This window comes from Camelus bactrianus, chromosome 29, assembly GCF_048773025.1.
Source record: "Camelus bactrianus isolate YW-2024 breed Bactrian camel chromosome 29, ASM4877302v1, whole genome shotgun sequence".
NCBI classification, from domain to species: Eukaryota; Metazoa; Chordata; class Mammalia; order Artiodactyla; family Camelidae; genus Camelus; species Camelus bactrianus.
In genome coordinates, this window is record NC_133567.1 from 12511058 (window position 1) to 12529075 (window position 18018).

General features: G+C 44.0%; 1 protein-coding gene across 2 annotated transcripts in view; it reads right to left on the reverse strand.

Moving 5' to 3' along the window:
• The window catches only part of SLCO5A1 (solute carrier organic anion transporter family member 5A1), a 108197-nt gene extending 90691 nt beyond the window's left edge, over positions 1–17506 (reverse strand). For both annotated transcript variants that reach the window (XM_045507126.2, XM_010970610.3), the window contains exons 1-2: positions 17192–17506; positions 14134–15535 (exon numbers count right to left, since the gene is read on the reverse strand). In XM_045507126.2, coding sequence (XP_045363082.2) covers positions 14134–15049 — 916 coding nt within the window. In that variant the 5' untranslated portion in view covers positions 15050–15535; positions 17192–17506. The remainder of the gene's footprint in view (positions 1–14133; positions 15536–17191) is intronic.
• Positions 17507–18018: the final 512 nt, after the last annotated feature.

Below are 18018 nucleotides of genomic sequence, written 5' to 3' on the forward strand. Positions count from 1 at the left end.
CATCCCACCTTCCCGTCTATAATAAACCACAGGAGCCAAGACGTGAGGAAGTGGACCACCAAGGAGAGTCACAGGCCCACTGCAGGAACCACAAAGGCTGTGAAGTCACCAGACCTCGCTGGCTGAAGACCTGATCCGAGATTCTGAAGTCTAGAATAGGACAGAAAAAGCACAAAGACAGCCCATGAGCACGTGTTTAGGGCTACTTCCCTACACCCCTCGGCAATTACATTTGATCACAGCCTAAATCTTCCATCATAAGTACCAGAAGCTCAGAGCAAGAACATCTTGTGAGAAACTATTTATAACCCAAAGGCTTTGTCTTCTTTCTCCCCGTGGTCACTCCTTCCTTTGTAGGGGAGATTACAGACCCTCCAGACCCAAGAAAGCCCAGAGTCCAAGCATCCTGATGGGGGCCTGGGAGAATGGAGTGGATGCCTCCGGGGGAGGCACTGCCCAGGCAAGAGCACTCCTGATGTAATGGAACCACATGCCTCGTTCCACTCACCCAGGGCCTGCCTAACACACCAAGACCCAAGCCGGGGCAGTCAGCACAGGCAACCTGCTCAGAAAAGCCACAAGAGGAGCTGAGCCCTGCCAGCTATGATGAAAGCCAACCCCACTCTCCTCCCGAACAGGATGAATTTTTTTTAATAATGACAGCCCACTTTCTAAGTGTTTAACCACGTGCCAGTGTAGGTCCTGTTTCAAGTGCATCACATTAACTCTCAACTAGCCCAATGATCCCAGGCTTAACAGATGTGGGATCAGGCAGAGAGAAGCCACAGAACCCGCCCCAGGTTACACCCCTGGCCCTGGCCGAGCTGGGATTCGAACCCAGGCAGCCTGGCTCCAGCAGCCACAATCTTAATCCCAAAATTCAACCAGCCTTGACTATGCTAGCTTCTGGATCTACGCCACAGGAGGTTCAGAGAAATCAGAGTATAGTTCAGGAAGACCCTTTGAGACACTCTAATTCAATTCCATCAGTTTATAAATTTGAGAACTGAAACCCAGAGATGTCAAGTGACTTACTAGAGGGCACACAGCTCACACAGAATATTAAATCATCCAGAATAGATGGTGCTAAGTAAGTAGTCAAATGAGACTGTAAGTTCCTTGGCGATCAGGAGCCACTTTTCAGGGTTTGTTGTAGAACTACAGTATACAGTATACAATGAATCTTCTCTTCCACTGTTCCAAACCCTAATTCAGCTTTGGAAAAAATCACCACAGATTAGATTAAAATCCAACGATTAATGGAAGTAGCACACCCATCAATCTTCCTTTCTTGCATTTAGCCACCACGGCCTTCCAACAATTCAATTAAAGAAATTAACACTAATTTCTTTTGAGAGTTTCACAAGAATGAAATAACCAGAGACACCTTAAAGACCAGCAAAACCAAATTTTAGAATCATTACCCTAAGATTTATTTTTTTCTCATAGGAAATGTTTCAGATTTATCTCAGAAAGTTTTTGCATCTTGTTAAAAGCTGCTGCCCTTCCACCTAAAGGAAAGCCATTAAAATGCAGTTCAAATCAGGAAAGGTTCCCCCTCCAGCTGAAATTAAACACCAGGGACATAAGCATATTTCTAGACAAAACAGTGGCAAATATCTTTTACCCAGTAATACAAAGACACTTTGCAAACTAGGACTATTGGTCCATCTTTATACATTGATCAGAAGCTAATTTACAGCCAGAACATTAGGTCTAGAATTCATTACACACATTCTTGTTCGCCTAAATTTCCCTGCCCACCTTTCTTTAAAAAAAAAAAACAAAAAAAAAAACAACTTTACTTCTATGTCCTTCATAAGAACTCAAAGCCAGAAAAATAGGAAAACATCTGATAAGACCAAAAATCTATTATTATTATTATTATTATTATTATTATTATTACTACTACTACTACTACTATTATTATTATTACTACTACTATTATTATTATTATTATTATAGTTAAGAATTCTCACATGCTAGAAAGTCAGGAACTGTACAATTCAACTTCAGACACTTGCAAATTATGTCATTTCATCCTGCTGAAAATATTAATTACATGAATATGCTCTTTACTTTTAAGCAAGAGTAACCTGCACCTGCCTTTCCCGGTTATATTAGGTAACAGGGATTAGCATTTTGCAGGGTGACAGTTTCACAAGCCATCGTAACTTCCAGGAGGCGAAGAAGAGTCTGAATTTACCATCAGGTAATGCACAGCTGCCAGAAAAAGGAGCAAAAGGAATGTCTGACTCCCAGGGACAGCTGTCACATGGCGACATCACTCAAGCCACCAGCGTGGGGAAGAAATGCCCAGGACACTCGCTTCTGATGGCTCAAGAAAAGCAGAAGAGGCTACAACTCCTCTCCAGACCCGAGTCCTAAGCTCAGGAACAAGACCATACCAAGCCAGGCTGAACAAGGAACAGAACTAAAGAACTTGAGGCCACAGCATCTAAGAAACCACTAACCTTGCCTCCTCGTCTCCTCTAAATATAATAAAATCAAGAAACTCAGCAAAGTCGCACCAGAAGTTGATAAACTTTTCCCTCCCCTTCTCTCTCCTTATGTCAACAGTTAAAGCTCATGCTTTGGACGATGACCTTGAGTGCTGGTTTTGTCACTTTTTAGATGACCTTGAGCACATTTATTTAATCCTGTTTTTTTTTAACTTTTTTTATTGCATTATAGTCATTTTACAATGTATTTAACCCTGTTTTTCTCATCTATAAAACGTGAAAAATAAAAGTAGCTGCTGATTTTTGAAAATCAAACAATGGGAAAAGGAAAGCCTCATCTGAAAATGGTTTTGGAAACTGGATCCCCACGTGCAAAGGAGTGAAGCTGGACCCTTACCTTACACCGTATGCAAAAATTAACCCAAACTGGATTAAAGATCTAAATGTAAGGCCTGCAACTATTGAATCCCTAGATGAAAACATGGGGGGAAAGCTTCAAGACATTGAATTTGGCAATGATTTCTTGGATATGACACCAAAAGCACAGGCAACAAAATAAAAAAATAGACAAATGAGACTGCACCAACCTAAAAACTTCTGCACATTTCAAAGAAACAATTAAGAGTGAGAAGGCAACCTATCAAAAGTGAGAAGGCAGCCTACAGAATGGGAGAAAATAAATGCAAACCATATGCTTGATAAGGGTTTGATATCCAGAATATATGAAGAGCTCCTACAGGTTGACAATAACAAAAGATAATCTGATTAAAAATGGCAAAGGACTTAAATAGACATTTCTCCAAAGAAGATATACAAATGGCCAATAAGCACATGCAAAGATGTTCAACATCACTAGTCATTAGGGAAATGCAAATCAAAACCACAATGAGCTATCACCTCACACCCACCAAGATGGCTAGTGTCAAAAGAACAGAAAATAGGAAGTGTTGGTGAGGATGCAGTGAAGCTGAAATCCCTAAATCCATAGTGCAGCCACTATGGAAACCAGTATGGGGGGTTCCTCAAAAAATGAAAAAGAGTTACCAGATGATCTAGCAATCCCACTTCTGGGTATTTATCCAAAAGAACTTAGATCAAGATCTTAAAGAAATATTTGCACACCCATGATCTAGAAGCATTATTCACAATAGCCAAGAAGTGGAAGCAATCCAAGTGTCCATCAACAGATGAATGGATTTAAAAATGTGATAGATACATGTGATGGAATATTATGCAGCCCTGAAACAGAAGGAAATCCTGTCACATGCTACAACATGGATGAAATGCAAGGACATTCTCCTGAGTGAACTAAGCCAGTCACAAATGGACAAATACTGTGTGATTCCACTTATGTAAGTATCTAAAGTCATCAAAACCACAGAAACAGAAAGAAAGGTGGCTGCCAAAGGCTAGGGGGAAAATTATTATTTTGTGGGTACAGAGTTTCAGTGTCATAGGATGAAAAAGAATTAGAGATCTGTTGCACAACACTGTGAATATACTATTAAACTGCACCCTTAAGAATGGTTGATGGTTATTTTAATGTTATATGTTTTTTTACCACAATAAAAAAGGAAAAAATACAGCTGGCACACAGAGTTGTTCTGAGGAGGAAACAAGATGATAAAGCATTTAGCACAATGCCTGCCATATATTAAACAGTCAAAAATACTTGCTTTTAAAAATAGCCTTTGTTAAGCCCCATGTTTGAAACTGTACCGCAGGTTTTTTAGTTAATTAAGCTCTTGATTATTTTAAAGAGAAATTCTAGGTCTTAAATACCTCATTAAATCTATCTTACATCTCCTCTTGAAGTTCAATTATTTAGCTGGTGAGCTCAGTTTTAAGATACTGATTAATTGTGTTTCCCAGAATTCCTCATCTTGATGTCTTCTTTTACTAAAGACACCACCACTAACACAGAGCTCAGTTATAGGGGGAAATGACCTCCCACTCCCCTTATGACACACACGTGCACACACTCACACATCTTTCCCTCCTCAAGGGTTACAACAGTCCCAATTACGAAAATATGCCTAGAAAATCTCCATGCTTAAAAAAACTTTTAAGCTGATGGGAAGTGAAGTCACAAAGAAAACCATGAAACCCTTCATACTTTTACACCCTCTAAAAATAACCTACTAAGGCACACTACAGTATCTCCCATAACCTACTAAGAATACAATACAGTCTAGATACCAGGCTGTCACCTGGGTAACGACAAAGCAGTGAGTAATGCACAATTAATCTGCATTTCCTATCACTTGTTTGCTAGAAGGCTTTCCTATTTATAAAGACGTGTTTTTCCTGGGTCTCCTCCATCCAAGTGTTCAGTGCTTTCTAATTCTATGACCTAGAGATTTCTACTTCCAAGCCCAAGATCTAAGAAGCACAAAATAGCAGAGTAACTTGAATGCTTAAGAGGGGAAAAGGTCAGAACATCACCAGTGACCATGTATTGCAGGGTGATTCCTTGTTGTGGGATCCGTCCTGTGCACTGTAGGACGTTTAGCAGCCACATGGGCCAAAATGACACTAAATGCCAGGGTTTGTCCAATTTGTGACGATCAAAATCGACTCCAGATATTAACAAGTGTGTCCCCTGCGACTGGGGAGACTTGCCCCTAGTTGAAAGCCACCATTTCAGAATGACCTGTAACATATGCAGTTTTCCAAAGGGAGCTGAGGTTCAGAAATGCCACGTCAGGACACTGAAAATGGTCTTAGAGGAGGACCAGGTGGCTGCAGAATCTGCCTTTTCCCTGGAATGGGAGACGGCAAGCACAGGGTGAGAGCATGAGCACCAGCAGGAGCACCCAGCACAGCAGAACACATCGGCAGGGACCCACAGCCTCCATGTCTGAATATTCTAGCCTCCTTCCTCCAAAAGACACACTAGGACAATCCAAATGCCCAACTGTGTTTCTTTACTTGCATTTCACTCCGAAAATGCCTACTCTAAAATCCATTTTGCCTCTATTTTCTTTTCCAAAATCCCTATTCCTTCTTTTCAAAATTAAACCCAAAAGGAATGACTTGAAACATCCACACATTTGAAAAAAAAATTCTCATTGTTGAAATACAGACATGTGCCAATCAACATTTGTGCTAGAACATTGCAGAGTTGGGGAGAAATGACACTACCATGTAAGGACCTGAACTCCTCCAAATTTTCATTTATGTGGTATAGATTTTTTTTAAGCAGAATTGTTTATAATCTATAAACCAGTTCAGGCTCAAAACAAGTTGGCTGCATGATTTGGGCAAATCCTTTAATTTTTTTTCAACCATTAACCATTTTTAAGTGTACAGTTTAACAGTGTCAAGCATATTCACATTGTTGTGAAACAGATCAGAATTTTTCATCATACAAAACCATAACTCTATACCCATTAAATACTAACTCCCCAGCCCTCCTCCCCTCAGTCCCTGGCAACCACCATTCTACTTTCTGTTTCTATGAATTTGACTATTTTAGATTCTTCATATGAGTGCAATTTTACAATATTTGTCTTTTTGTGACTGTCTTTTGTGACTTCACTTAACGCAATGGCCTCAAAGGTCACCCATGTTATAATGAATATCTCAGAATTTCCTTCCTTTTCAAGGCTGAGTAATATTCCAGCATATATACCTACCACAGTTTTGTATGCATTCAACCATCAATGGACACTTGGACTGCTCCCACTTCTTGGCTGTCATAAATAATGCTGCTATGACTATGGCTGTGCCAACATCTCTTTGAGACCCTGCTTTCCCTTCCTATGAGTCTAAACCCAGATGTGGGGTTGCTGAATCATATGATAATTCTATTTGTCATTTTTTGAAGAAATGCCACACCGTTTTCCATAGTGCAGATCCTTTCATCTTTTGGAGTCGGGGATTCCTCACCCGTCAAATGATCATGTTTACAAATGGGGCTGAATGAGATGGTCTTGAGGACACATACTCGCTTGACTGTGACTGCTGGAGAGATCTCAGCCAACCAGTCCAGCCTTTTCTATCTGACCACCTTTTGCCAAGGAAAAACTTCTGACCCCCTCAGTCTCCAAAACCATTTCCAATATGCCCAGATCTTACGTCTGTCTGCCACCAAACTCCCAATTCACTGCTAAAATTTCTAGATCGTTTAAAAAGCAGAGCCAAGCGTGTGGGTGTATTTGCTTCCCCCACCAAAGGGTTTATAAGGTGAGCTCATCTGGGGTTACAGAGCTCACAGATTTACCTCTGACATGCAGAGTTCCACCACCAGAGAGAAACCCACCAGCACAGAGCCTGTAGGGTGGTGAGAGGAAAAAGAAAGTGCTGCCTCCTTTGGTTAATAGTAAAATGAACACCTTTTGTCCAAAGCCACTCTCTCAGTAAACTCAGGGCAGTGATCACGATGTCACACAACTGTGGAATTCAAAAAAGGAGCCATGGCTTATGAAACACCCAGAACTGACATCCTTCTTTCAAAAAAGCAATGAGAGATGGTGGGGCTCTTCCTGATAAAGTAGAAGTTCAATTAGCAGCAGTGGCCCCAACCCCAAGCCCAGAGACTTTCCACCTGTCAAAAGGGCCAAAGATCTGTGGTCTTTAGCCCCTTGCTGCTCAAAATGTGGTCCTTTGGGCTTGCAGCACTTGCTTTGCCTGGGAGGATATTAGACATGCAGGGTCCCAGCCCCAGCTCAGACTTCCAGAAGCAGGATCTGCATTCTGAAAAAATACCCTGGTGATTCACAAACACACACATACACCCCTTAGAGTTTCAGAAGGACTGTCCTGATCCACGTAGATAACTAAACTGATAGCAATGTGAAAGATGTATCAGAAATACTACGAAAAAGGCTGTTCTCTGCTATTTGCAGGCGGGCTGAATAGATCAATGCGCACTCAACTGCCTTTTCCACAGTGAGACAGGAAATCCTTTGCTTTTCAGTTAGAATCTGAAGTTTGTTGGTTTACCAGCCTCTTTGACTACTTTGTCTTAGAGGCCAAAGGTATTTATATATAAACATATAAATTCAAGAATTGTAAGGGTACGGAAGATGCACACATCCTGACACAGAGGAACTGTCCCAGGTATACATGAAACTCATCAACATACCAGCAAGCGGCTGCCACAGGCCACTGGCGCCCAGCTGTCCTCACTCTCTGCACTGATCCAGCCCAGCCACTCCTCCACGTGTCCGGGATCATTGCCTCAAATCCCTCCACCATCGCCCTCCCTCCTATTAGTATCCAGGGGAGATTTTATTTTTATTTATTCATGATTTGTACAGAGCCTACTTCCCAAAGGAATTGTATGTGGCTTACAAAGATGAACACATTGTAAACAAGATGAGCAAAAGGAAAGCAGAATAAATACCCACTTAGAAGGCTTAGAAGAAAATGTATGTTCCACATCATCTTTCTTTTCTTGGCTCGCCCCCTACCCCCATCACTGCTCTTCCCTGGGAAGGCAGAAGGGGGTTAACATGACGGATGAATCTGAAAATGAACTGGGGTGCTCAGTTCCTCTCCTGCACACAGGGAGGGAAATTCTGCTCCTTCTTGGCACAAGTCTGATCCACACACACCCTGGCCCCAGGCCACAGAGGGAGACCCAGGGCTGCCACCCTGTTGAGGTCCAGCATTGCTGGTGGCTGCATGGGTAAGTCTATTTAATGCTGGGATTATGGGAAAGTCCATTTGCACAAAGATACGAGCTGTATTTTCAACCTCACCTCTATCAGTTTTAGAAAGTGGTATTTTGGCTCCCATGTGTTTATTCCTCTGACATATTTTTCACTTAGCTCAGAACTCAAGTGAGGGGAAAGGGTGCTATTTATTAAGCCCTTTCAAAATCCCAACAAAAAGATCCAGAAAGCTCACACTACAAGCCAGGGCAGGACAGAGAGGAAGCTGGCACCACAGAGGCTGGACCAGCCCTTGACCACCTACCCTGGCAGGCTTGCTGCTCAGGATAACTAATCCCTAACTTGTCAGAGCCACAGATACACATGGTTATATGGTCCTAGGGAACTCGGAGTTGAAAGACACGTAAATGTATCTTTCTTTGGTTTTATTACTATAAATAAAACCTTATATATACAGATACAGATTGCTCTATATAACATTGCAAAACACCAATCAAGATTTTCTAGGCAGTTTTTAAGCGACCTCTTTTCTTAAGATTCACATATACTGACTAATATATATAAAATAGATAAACAAGTTTATACTGTAGAGCACAGGGAACTATATTCAATATCTCATAGTAACTTATGGTGAAAAAGAATATAAAAATGAATATATGTGTGTTCATGTATGACAGCAGCATTATGCTGTACACCAGAAATTGACACAACATTGTAAACTGACTCTACTTCAATAAAAATACATATACAAAAAAAGGAACTTCTTTTCTTTTTTCTAATTACATATAAAATATGTATGATGGGGAGGATATAGCTTAGTGGTAGAGTGCACACCTATCATGTATGAGGTCCTGGGTTCAATTTCCAGTACCTCCATTAAATAAACAAACAAACCTAATTACCTCCTCCTATTAAAAAATAAGAAACACTAAAAAAAATTTTTTAAAGGTATGTTTAAGTATTTTCATACTCAGAGCAATATATGCCAGATAGATGGATAGATTGCTGGATAGAGAGAGAAATAGTCATATATGTGTGTATACATATATACACAATGTTTATACTACTATAAAATCTTGATGAAATAGAACTTAACTTACTTCAAGCTCATTCTACTTTTAAAAGGCTGAAGAAATGTTAAAGAAGAATAAGAAAAAGAAGAAGTTGTCATCAAGAAACGATTTTAAAAGAATAGTGATTACTTTCTGGCTTTCTTTTTTTTAATTCCTGATTTAGGACCAGTTCTTGCTCACCAACATCCTGCACAGTCTATGTGGACAAATGAAGGCCTGCAGTGGTGAAGCTGGGACACAAACCTCAGAAGAACTTATGTTACATTACACTAGGTGCAAATGTACATTATGTAAATGTTCCTCCATTAAAGAAAGGTGTTCATCAAAGGTTGACAGGTAGAAAGTTCTGGTAGTAAAATCTTGAGGTCTCAGAAAATTCAGTTAATCAGAATATAACATTGCTGCAACACTGATCAAGATTTCCCTGTACAAAGAAAAGGGAACCCTTGTACACTGTTGGCGAGAATGTAAATTGGTGCACTATGGACAGTGTGGAGGTTTCTCAAAAAACTAAAACTGGAGCTACCATATGACCTAGCAATTCCACTCCACTATAAATCTGAAAGAAACAAAAACACTAATTTTAAAAGATACATGCACCTCAATGTTCATAGCAGCACTATTTACAATAGCCAAGATATGGAAGCAACCTAAGTGTCCATCAGTATAGGAATGGAGAAAGAAGATGTGGTGTGTATATATATGTATATGTACCCGGTGGAATACTACTCAGCCATAAGAAAGGAATGAAATTTTGCCTTTTGCAACAACATTGATGGATCTGGAGGGTATTATGCTAAATGAAATAAGTCAGACAGAGAAAGATAAATACTGTATGAAATCACTTAAATGTGGAATCTAAAATATACAACAAACTAGTGAATATAACAAAAAAAGATCACAGATACAGAGAACAAATTAACTGTTACCAGTAGGGAGAGGGGAGGGGGAGGTGCAAAATAAGGGTAAGGAATAAAAAAGGTACAAACTACTATGTACAAAGTAAGCTACAAGAATATATTATACAACACAGGGAATAAAGTCAATATTCCAGAATAACAACAACAACAACAACAACAACAACAACAACAACAACAACAACAACAACAACAAAAACCATGGACAACTAAATATTCAAAATATATTAAAAAAAAAGATTTTCCTTATAATGTCTAAGGAGTGTTTCCTATACAATGTTTTAATTTCTTACATAATGCTCCTTTTCTTCTCCCCAATTATTAAAACATATGTTTAAAGGTTTTCATACTCAGATGGAGTAAAATATCTCCTGCTCCTCACTCTGTCTGCTCTCTAGGACAAGTCTGAGTTCGGCTTTAACAGAGCAAAGCACTGCCTCCCACAGTTGGCCCAGTGCTTGCACACACATAATCCCGTTTGGTCCTCAAAACATTACAATGATGGGAACAAATGTAATAATGCCCATGTGGAAACAGAGGCTGGGAAAAGTCAAGGGATTCGTCAAAAGTCTCATGCCCAGTCACTGGGAAAGTTAGACTTAAACAGAGATCGGCTGCGTCAAGAGCTGGTGCTCTTTCTAAGATGCCCTGTCGATGCCGACCCTTCTCTGTGGTGTGAAGTGAGGGCGGACACACCAGATGGGTGGAGTGGCTGCCCCCACACCACCTGGTCAATGGCCAGCCCATTGTTAATCATTTTGAGAATCACCCAATCGGAGTCGTGGCTTTCTATTCTAGAAATGTACTTTTTTTTTTTTTCTTTTTTGCCTTTTTCCCACCTGGTTAGCCCTTCTTTCTTGTTTCCTTTCCTGTTGGCTCATGAATTTCTTGTTCCCCCAAAAGGTCACATTTTCTCCCTCTCCTTGAGATACAATTACAAATCATGGTTCCGTTGCCAACCTTACTTCTTCATACCTACAAAGCTTTCTCTGTGCACCGGGTCGACACTGAACCTCTCTCCTTGCAGAAAGAGTTAGGGCATTTAATGGGTGTAAAGGCAGCTCTATCTCATCTATACCATATCTCTTTTACACTGAAAGCGGCTGGAATGTTAATACTGGAACATTCAAAAGATTAAGATATACATTTACATTCCATGTCAATGGTTTTTACATTAATTCAGATATTTGTTCCTGCCTGCAATTACTAACCTGCTACCTGCTTTTTTATTTCCTTCTTCTTCTGTGGTTGTAATCATTTAGAAAGACTGACAAAAAGTTAAGAAAAGGGTGGGGAGTGCACAAGGTAATATAGAAGAACAGTTTTGTGGAAAATAACAAAGATATATCACCAATTACTCATTAGGAAAAATGCCACATCATATTAGGTTAACACTGCTCATGTTCTAAGAATATATTGGTCTCTCTAATCTGAACTTGTACACAGGTAATCTGTAAAAAGCTCCTTTAAAAGGTCTAAGGTCTACAGAACGATCTTGTTTTGATCATGTTTTGATGGCTTTAGTTCAGTTCTGCACCTTCTGCACCATATTCAGAATGCTACTGAACATGAGCCATCCTTTGGTTTCAGTTGGCTCTCAGATCCTCTTGCCAAAGAACATACAGCGTGGAGGCAAGTTCAAGGGCTCTGGGACTGGACAGGTGCTTTATTTGAAGCCCATGAGCAAGTCACTTAAACTCTCTGAGCCTTGGTTTTCTCATTCATAAAACAGGGGAAATCTCATAAGGACATTGAGAACATTAAATAAAATAATATATGTGAGATTCGTGGACTCAAACTACTGGAGCTTTTAGTGAGATCCATTTAATACAAAGCAGAATTCTCCAGAGTTTTCCAAAGAATGTGTCCTAAGGCATCCATCAAAATATTTTCCAAAAAAAAAAAAACCACAATTATTAGTCAATATCTAAAAGAAGATGAGGAGGAAAAGGAGGAAGAGGGGGTAAGAGCAAATCTCATTTGAGGAAATTTCTTCCCCTTTCACAGGTCACTTCACACCCTTAACTTAAACTGGAAATATTTCTTCATTACACTGCAGGGACCTCGGATGCTGGGACTACGTCTCGTTTCTGGTCTTCCCATAAGTAGCACAGAATATGCACTTGCTGGGCATATTCTTGATGGGAAATCACCTCCAGAAAAGTTAAACCTCATGGCTCTAACTAGTGGAGGTTCTCCCTTTGTGTAGGGCTCTGCCCGGGTTTTTCATGAAGCAAATTTGTATCACTGGTACCCAGGAATGGAATGGAAGGGAGATTCAAGTTTTCAAAGTAAATGGAAGCAAAGATCAGCAAGAATACAGAGAACAATTGGGATGTTTACAGAGTCACTCTAAAGATGACTTATTATTTTCAAAGTGTATGTTCACAATGGGAAGACCTGGCACTCACCAACTCAGTCAAGTGATTAAACTCAATAACACTAATGAATGGCCAGATGCATGTAATAGAAAATACACAGCGTCACCTACAAAGTAGTATAGCCAAACGTGTTTTGTCTGAATCGAATCACGCCTTTAGACTGGACTGGCAGTTTACAAGAAACATGGGGAATGGAGGAACAAGGTAAGTGACAGCATGAGGAAATAATCGGGTAAATCTAGAATGAGGAATATTCCACAAATCAACTAGTTTTGTCCCTTCAAAAAGTCTATGTAGTAAAAAAAAAAAAAAAAAAGTTGAAGCGCTGTTCTAGATTACAAAGTGCGAAGAAGGTTAGCAGCCAAGTGCAATGTATGAGTGAATCTTGACTGGCTCCTGATTTGAAAAAATATATAGTTATAAAAGACACTGGGTAGCCAATTGAGGAAATCTGAATATGGACTGGATATCTGGTAAGATGGAATGGTTATTAACTTTCTTAGAATGTTTAAGCTCCTGAGTTATATAAAAGAATGTCCTTATTTTCAGAAGATATGGCTGAAGCCTAAAGGTGTCTGCAATCACTTTCAAAGGGCTTAGCCTCCCACCCAAAATATATATATTTCTACACACACACACACAAACAGGTTGATAAAACAAACAGGACAAAATGAACAATTATTGAATCCAGGTAGACTGATGTTCATTGCACTGTTGTTTTAACTTTTCTGTTTGAAAATTTGTCATAATGTTAAAACATGGAGGCAATGTAACAAGCAAGCTATTCCTCTCTGCCATAGAAATTTCTTTCTCTTGCATTTAATAAAAAAAAAAACTAAGTTATAAAATTCTCATTCTAAGGAGTCTGGGCCAGTTACTGAGGACTATAAATGGCTCAGACAGCCTCTATAACCAATTCTGGGGGCTGCAGTTGTACTGGGGAAAACATAACCCTCTTACTTGAGTATCAGTTTCACTGCCCTTTCACTGTCCAAGAGCCACCACTTTTCAGAAAATAGTAATGATTCTTCTCCCAAGTTCAAGTAATTGAGGGTCTTCAAAGCAACAATAAAAATAGCTTTGGATAAACTTTACAACCTGTGATGTTGCTTCTGCATAAAGATAACTTAGTCACTTGATATCACTCAAGTTCTTTTTTAAATAGTGATCCAGATGATATGCAAACAATACAGACAGGGAGGTGATAAAGCATGTTCAATGTAGTCTGGGTACTCCATTAACCCTGCTGTTGGGGCAGGAATGAGAAGCAGCAGTGGATGAAAGACGTAAATAACCTCACTCCACACACCAGCTACTTCTGTTCCTTCCTGAGCCCTTCTGGAGGGACATCTTTGAGAAGATAAACCTCATAAATCAGAGCTTTTCTAAAGACAGGCAGCAAGAGAGAAAAGCACCGCCCCACAGTTTAAAAGTCTGTATCACTTGGGAAAAGACAAATGTGAAGTGGGAGTCTGAAAATTCATTCAAAGAACTCTCAACTATTGGATTCTTTCCCCAACAGAAAACACACTACACTAAGGCAAAAAGAAAAGAAGAAAACAAAAAATATACTGAAGCTCAATGTTTAAACACATATACAAAATACATAACATTGAGCAAAATGTGTTTCCTTGTGACTTTTGAGTTCAAGCTTATCTAAGAAGACAAGAAACTCTTACCTAAGTACAAGGATGCGTTTTCTTTCTTGACATTGTCATCTAAGTAGGTTGGTCCCAGGGTATAAATAGGTGTGGAGCCCATTCCAATGAGAATCTGTGCGCAAACGAATAAAGCCACATAGACCCAGTGATTGTTTCCTCCCGAGTCCTTCAGGCAGGTGGGTGGCTTCACAGTGGGCGAGGAGTTGCCATTCTGACACAGGCCGTCGTTGGAGGCTGAGGCGTTCAACTCTTGGATCTGGTATGGGGGCGAGATGAAGTGAGGTAAAGCGAAGAGGGCGGCCCCCACGGCGATGAGAAGACCCCCCACCGCCAGCCACAGGGGCCGCCGCCCCCGGCCGCCAAAGTAGCTGACGAAAACCACCACCACCAGGCTCCCGATGTCAAAGCAGCTGACCAGCAGCCCCGACTCGGAACTTTTCAGGCTGTAGCGCCTTTCAATGGTGGTGATGACGCTGCTCAGGTACCCAGAGACCATTAACGCCTGGATGAAGGTCAGAAAGCACATGCAAACCAGGAAGCAACGGGAATCAGTGAGGACCACATAGAGGCACCTTCTCCCCTGGAGCATGGCCAGAGTGGAGGACACCGACATGGTTTTGCTGACTTCCACCCTCTGGTTACATTCCACCAGCCCTGCAGTCTCTGCCGAAGTAGACGGGGCGGACGGGCTGGGGGCCCGCGGGCTGGAGCGTGGCTTCAACTTCTGATGGCGGGAAGAATCTGTACAGCCTGAGGCGGGCTTGGCGCCTACGCTCGCGGGACTCAGGTCTGGCCTGCAGGAGGTGCTGTTCAGAGCCGGTAAACTCTGGGACCTAAAGGTCTCTGGTTCGCACTTTTCTTGGACAGCTCCTACTCTGGCCGGTGCTTCCAGCTGCTCTCCCGCCTGGGGCTGCAGCCCCGTGCCCTCGTCCATGGCTCTTAGAATTCAGATTCGATCGCTGATCGCATTCAAAGACCTCCGGCGCTTTTCATCCACCCGCACGAGGGGCCAAAGCCGGGCCCAGACAGTCGTGCCCACCAGGGACCGGGGCTGGGGATGCAGAGCCGCGCAGCAGGGCATCCTCACCAGCAGTGAGGTGCCCACGGCATCCTGACCGCAGCCGCGGCCCCGAGGCTCCGCAGCCGCGTGCCCCGGAGGGCAGGGGTCCGCGCGGTCCTGCGATGAGCCCTACTTAGGGTCCACCTCGGGTTGGTAGCTCGCGGCAGGAGCCTTGCGTGTCCCGGGCGCATCCCCTCCTCAGCCGCCGCTCCGCCAGCCGCCCAGAGCGCGTACGCCCCGTGCCCAGCGTAGGGGAGCTTAGCGCTGCTGCCCGCGCCGCATCCCGCGTGCTGGCTGGGCCAGAGGCGCCCTGTCCTCGCCGCCTCGGCTCGCGACACCCTCGGGCGCAAAGCTGCCAACCTGCAAAGCAGAGAGAGGGCAGTCAGCGAAGGGCAGCTGCGGCTGGCGCCCCAGCGCTCCGGGGAACAGCGCTGGGGGGCTCTGACCGTTCCAAGTGGGACCGAGGAACGAACGAGGAGCGAAGCCCTGGAGGAGGAGGCATTTGCAGGCTGCAGTCCCCAGTGCCCAAACAATAAGCAGCAGGCGGTGGGCAGAGACCCTCCCTCCTTGTCTACTGTGGACCTGCCCCCGCCCCGCCCCTTTTGCCTTAAACAGCGCATCTGCTTTTATATGTTAATAATTATCAACCTGGCAGCTCTGACTCAGAGGCAGTGTCTTTTATTCGAGTGAACTAATTGCAACCTTTAGGTACTCCTACTCCATTACTCAAAATAGAAAAGGCTCAAAAGAACAAAGGAAAGTTTTTTTGTTTGTTTGTTCTTTTGGTTTTACAAACACAACGCACCCCCCCGTCCCGATTTTTAAAAAGAAAATAAAAGAAAGGAGGAAAGCAAGGTGTGTAGAAATGTGCGTACACATTCGTGCGCAGGCACGTGTGCGCGACTGGATGTGAATCCGTCTTCCTCATCAATTACAGACCCTTATTCAAAGCCCAAGGCAGCAGCAAAAAGGTCAGCGTGCTTGCCTCTTTATTCCCAACACTAAAAATAACAACCCTGCCCTCTGCCGCAGGAGAGAACTATTCAATTACAAATACCAGGGGCATTCGAGGCTGCGGCCCACTCCAAGTCCCAGCGCGCGGTGTCAAGAAAAACCGAAAATCAATTTGCTTTGCAGAGGGGTGGGGAAGCCACGCCAAACAAAGAGATGCCGGCGCGCTATCACAGCGCTCTAGGAGCCCACGGAGCTGGCTTGGTACGCGCGGGTCGGTAAGGAGGTGTGCTATTTACATCGAGCGCACCCTGGGAGCGCGGGCCTGGGGCGCGCGCACACATACACAAACACACACGCGCGCGCACACCCCGGTGCGTATGTGTTGGAAACCCTCGCGGGATCCAGCACCCAGTTTGAACTCAGCACGAGCCGAAAACAGGTGTGTCCCCAGGGTGAGCCCGGGCCCCTGATCTCCGGGACTGCCACTCCATTTCTCCCGCCCGGGGGGATGTGTACCAGGTGGGAGAGGAGAGCCGTACTTAGCTGCTTTGGGTCTCATTCTGCGACGCGCTTTTGTGATGCTACTGACAAAAGAAAGGAGGGAGGGTAAGGGAGAAAGGCGGAGAGGATGGGATCCAGGGGCGGCCGCTCTGTCGTCTCCCTCGGCTCTGCTGTGCCAGACCCGCTCCCAGATTCCTGGCCTGCCAGCCGCTCACAGCCGGGGCTTCCCCGCCGCCTCCTTACCCAGGCGCCTTCCCGGGGAACCCCACCGGCGGCCGCGCGCCGAGCCGGGGAATCCCGGCAAACTCGCTCTCCGCGCCCGGGGCTCCGAGCTCCTGCCGAGGCGCAGCCACGATGGGCACCCGGACCCCGGCAGGGGGCTCTCAAAGCCAGCGCGGGACCCCGGGGACACCTACTGCGCGCACGCAAACACACACACACACACACACACACACACACACACACACACACACACACACACACACACACAGCCAGCGGGAGAACAGGACCGCCGAGGACAGCTGGCCAAGCTGCCGGGGAGCACGAGCCGCGGCTACTCACTCGGGAGTCTGCGTGTCTGTCTGTCGGTCTGTCTGAGAGTAGAGAGCCGGGAGGTGGGGACCTTGAAGGTGCGGGAGTAGTTGGGAGCCTCCTGGCAAGACAGCGTCAAGAAATCAGTGAATGAGACTGTGACTCAGGCTGAACTCTTCCCCCCACCGCTCGCCTGTCCCCCAAGCCTCTCCAAACAGACACACACGCACAGACGCGCCCGGAGCGGAGCAGCGGACAGCGCAGGCGCGCGGGCAGCCGCCCAGCCCAGCCTGAAGGCGGCGAGCCGCCCTGCTGCCCTTCACCTGAGCGTCGCGGGAGGGCGAGGAGCCTGAGGGAGCAGGTCTCCAGAAGTCAGCTGCTGAGGCAGAGAGCCCACTCGGGAATAAAGAAACTATTTCTGTTTGTTTTATTCTGTGCCGAGGCCATTCACCGTGTCTGAGGGACCATAGGAGGTTCTGGGGACAAAAGATGAACAGGACAGGATCCCTGAACTAAGGAAATCTCTGTCTTGTGGAAGATATACCCCTGTAAGTAGCCTAAAATAACACGATAAATTTTATACAAAATAGATACGGCAGATACTGGAGAACCTAATGTCCATTGTTAACGGATTAGATCTTCATTTCCAGGCAGAAAGAAAGGCATGTGCAAAGTCCCGGGGGCATGATGCTGCAAGGAAATAGGTAGATGAGTCACAGAGTGGTTGCAGGGATGGGGCAGAGGGCTGGGCCGCAAGAGTGGCAGAGCAGAAAAGGGCTTCACTGACTTGCTCACCAGAAAGCTGGTTCTGGCAGTGATGGGTGAACTGAGGCCATGTGGAGAGCATGGAGACAAGT